Here is a 3108-nt window from a genome sequence, read left to right as displayed (position 1 = left end):
TATATATATATATATATGTCTGTACATCTATAAACGTATTTATCCCTGTACTTCTGTACATTTGTATCCAAATGTTGCTATAGACCCATATATTCTGTGCCTTTCAGGCCAACGGTCTCTTGCAGTCAGAAGAATGTACCCAACTGAGGCAAGTAATATTCGTATTCATAGTTCTCGTAGACACGTGCAAGTAGGTCTGTACAAGAGGGTATCATATATACGCCATTTCAAACAGAGGAATGCAATCTCGTTGTATACAAATTTATGTTTGAGGGTAAACGGCTCAATATCTGCTAAATGATTCTTTCTGTGGAATTCTGGTGCGATTTCGTTCCCCCGATGGAGCAGACGCTCAATCCGAGGCCACTGCAGAGCAACACATCCACGATGTCCCATTACGATTTCCCACAAATTGAGTCCGGGGTCGATTCGCAGGATCCAATTCTTTTTGAGTAAGTACGAGTTTAAGGTATAATCCACCAGGCCGATGCTAGTAACCTGTAACTTCTCGTGTTGCAGAGAGATGCCTATTGGTTGTGATGTATGTGTTGTGCATGATTCATTACGGCGCTCGTAAGTTCTCGATATAAAGTAAACGTGCAGCGCATACCAAATGGCGTATCTATTATTGTCCGCATTTAACGGCTCAGCATGTTTCAGGTGAATTCCTGTGCAGACGTCGTTTAGTATTTGTAAGTATATATTTGTCACTCTGTTGTAGGCAGTAGCTTCTGAAATCTTTTTTAAAATTTATTACGATCTATGTTGCTAAATATCTACTATTTTCCCTATCTCGGTTGGGTTGACTACTAAATGACAAACCAGTATATGCCGATTACCGCCAGCCGAGATAGTTTAAGCGTCATGTACGTAAGCTTCTCCCGGGGAGTTTATAAATCACTACTAACGAATTCTTTCCCCACTGCATGCGTCCATCTCCTTGCCATTTCAAATCACATCATTCGGTTCCTGGTACGACAACCACACTGATCTGGATACGCAGCATGCTTGGTCTGAGCGACTACGACATGCCTCTACTGTAGCGCGTAGGAGGGGGGAACGGTATACAAAGTGTGGAACGATGCTATCGCGCACAGCATCTGGGTCTCATGAAGACGCTCAGAGGTGTCGCGCGGCAAGAACGTACACGATGCATACACCATGTCAGTGCCGGTAGGAGTGGTATTCACCTGAAGCACAGTGTGGGCAGACGACAGCCTTACTGGTGCAGCTGCGGTCCGAAGGAGGTTCACCCGATATAGTAGCAGTGCCTATAACTGTCGTATAATAGCTGTCGTATGATAGCCTATAGCTGTCTTATGATAGCGCGTATATGTCGTATGATAGCCTGTAGCTGTCCTATGATAGCGCGTATATGTCGTATGATAGCCTGTAGCTGTCGTATGATAGCCTATAGCTGTCGTATGATAACCTATAGCTGTCGAATGATGGCTTATAGCTGTCGTATGATAGCCTATAGCTGTCGTATAATAGCCTATAGCTGTCGTATGATAGCCTATAGCTGTCGAATGATGGCCTATAGCTGTCGTATGATGGCCTGTAGCTGTCGTATCATAGCATATAGCTGTCGCATGATAGCCTATAGCTGTCGTGAATCTGCTCAAACACATGACTTGTTTGGCCATGGGGATAACATGGCCCAGAAATTGTTCAGACATGTTGGGGAGAGAGAGAGGGGAGTCATGATCTGTCAACGGATCGCTTGTACATACACATGATGTGAGTGTGACTGGAGATGCTACGGTTACGCCAAAGAGTTCACTGGTTCTGCACACCGAGCAATGCAATACAAAGTAGTGTGATATATAAGATAGCTAGATATGTAATTTGGTGCTGTATATAATGTACATATATACATACACATTTTGGACTGCCAGAGGTCCCAAAAGTGCACTGGTTGTACCGGCGGCAGCGCGTGTCATTACATCTGGGTTGCGGCCTTTGAACCAGAGTTCTGTACCGAATAGCCGGGCGTAAGAGTTTTAGAAACTAAATATAGTATTACTACATACACAGGAGAGTAGTGTGCATGCTAAGTGGGCCAGGGTCCGTGCTTTTACGCTGCATACCAGATGGTATACATCGCGAACCGTGTGACGCATGAGGGAGCGTGGTGGGGCTGAAAGAGGATGTACGGATGATTGTAAAGAAAAGTAGAACGATGGGCATACGCAACGAAACTCCAAATAATATGAATGGTCAAAGCATACGAGTGAGCAAGAGCCTCGGGGCCTGGCAGCATACTCGAGAACGTATAGCCCAAGCCGGGTTAGCTTTGTACCAAATGATAACATAGAAGATTCCAAATGAGATGCTGCGCCAATGTATGTCTCACATGATGATTAAAAACCCTAAAACCCGGTAGGGTGCAGCATATGGCTGGACAAATATCAGACAATTGATCTGTTCCTTCGAGTTATTGGTTCACACACAGTCTAAGGCATATTCGTAGATCAAACAGCATAGGATTGCAACTACACACACGAATAAATGAATCTTCTCAGTGTGAAATGAAAGCGGGTTCGGTTGGGTTGCATAACTACAGACAGCTGTTCTGTACTTAGCGCACTTACTCACCCACCAACTAATTGGTTAGCCTTATTCTCAATTATTTGGGGCACGTATTGTTCCTAAATACCGCTATGGTGCAACCACCAGCACTCCTTCGTACACTCCGGTTTATTAAACCCATCCTCAATCGTCGTTGTGAACCCAACAACCTCTCACGTCATAGACAAAGGTACGAGTAAAAGTCCATGCAGGGCAGACCGCTACCATCTGGGTCTTAGGAGATAGTGGCTTTAGTGGGCTAGGTTTGATACGCTTAGAACTTGGTACCAGCCACTACTGTTCGCCATCGTCGGCCGTGGGAGACGCATACATAAAATATGCGTTGAACAGTGTATGTACCCCATAGGATTTCAAATAGTAAGATGCGATATATATAAATATATATTTAAAATGTATATATAAATGTATATATATATATATATATATATTTATATATATATATATATATATATATATATATAATAATAATAATAATAATATATATATATATATATATATATAATAATATATATAGTA

General features: G+C 42.7%; 1 protein-coding gene across 1 annotated transcript in view; it reads left to right on the top strand.

Moving 5' to 3' along the window:
- Nucleotides 1-1280, top strand: part of SARC_09835 (hypothetical protein) — a gene marked incomplete at its 5' end in the record, with an annotated part of 8428 nt that extends 7148 nt beyond the window's left edge. The window contains 2 exons of the mRNA XM_014296140.1: nucleotides 349-452; nucleotides 1004-1280. Of these exons, the coding sequence (XP_014151615.1) occupies nucleotides 349-452; nucleotides 1004-1043 (144 nt within the window). The remainder of the gene's footprint in view (nucleotides 1-348; nucleotides 453-1003) is intronic.
- Nucleotides 1281-3108: the final 1828 nt, after the last annotated feature.

This window comes from Sphaeroforma arctica (genome assembly GCF_001186125.1).
Source record: "Sphaeroforma arctica JP610 unplaced genomic scaffold supercont1.1057, whole genome shotgun sequence".
Classification (NCBI taxonomy): Eukaryota; class Ichthyosporea; order Ichthyophonida; genus Sphaeroforma; species Sphaeroforma arctica.
The sequence above is the reverse complement of the archived record's forward strand: the minus strand, read 5'-3'. Positions and strand labels throughout refer to the sequence as shown.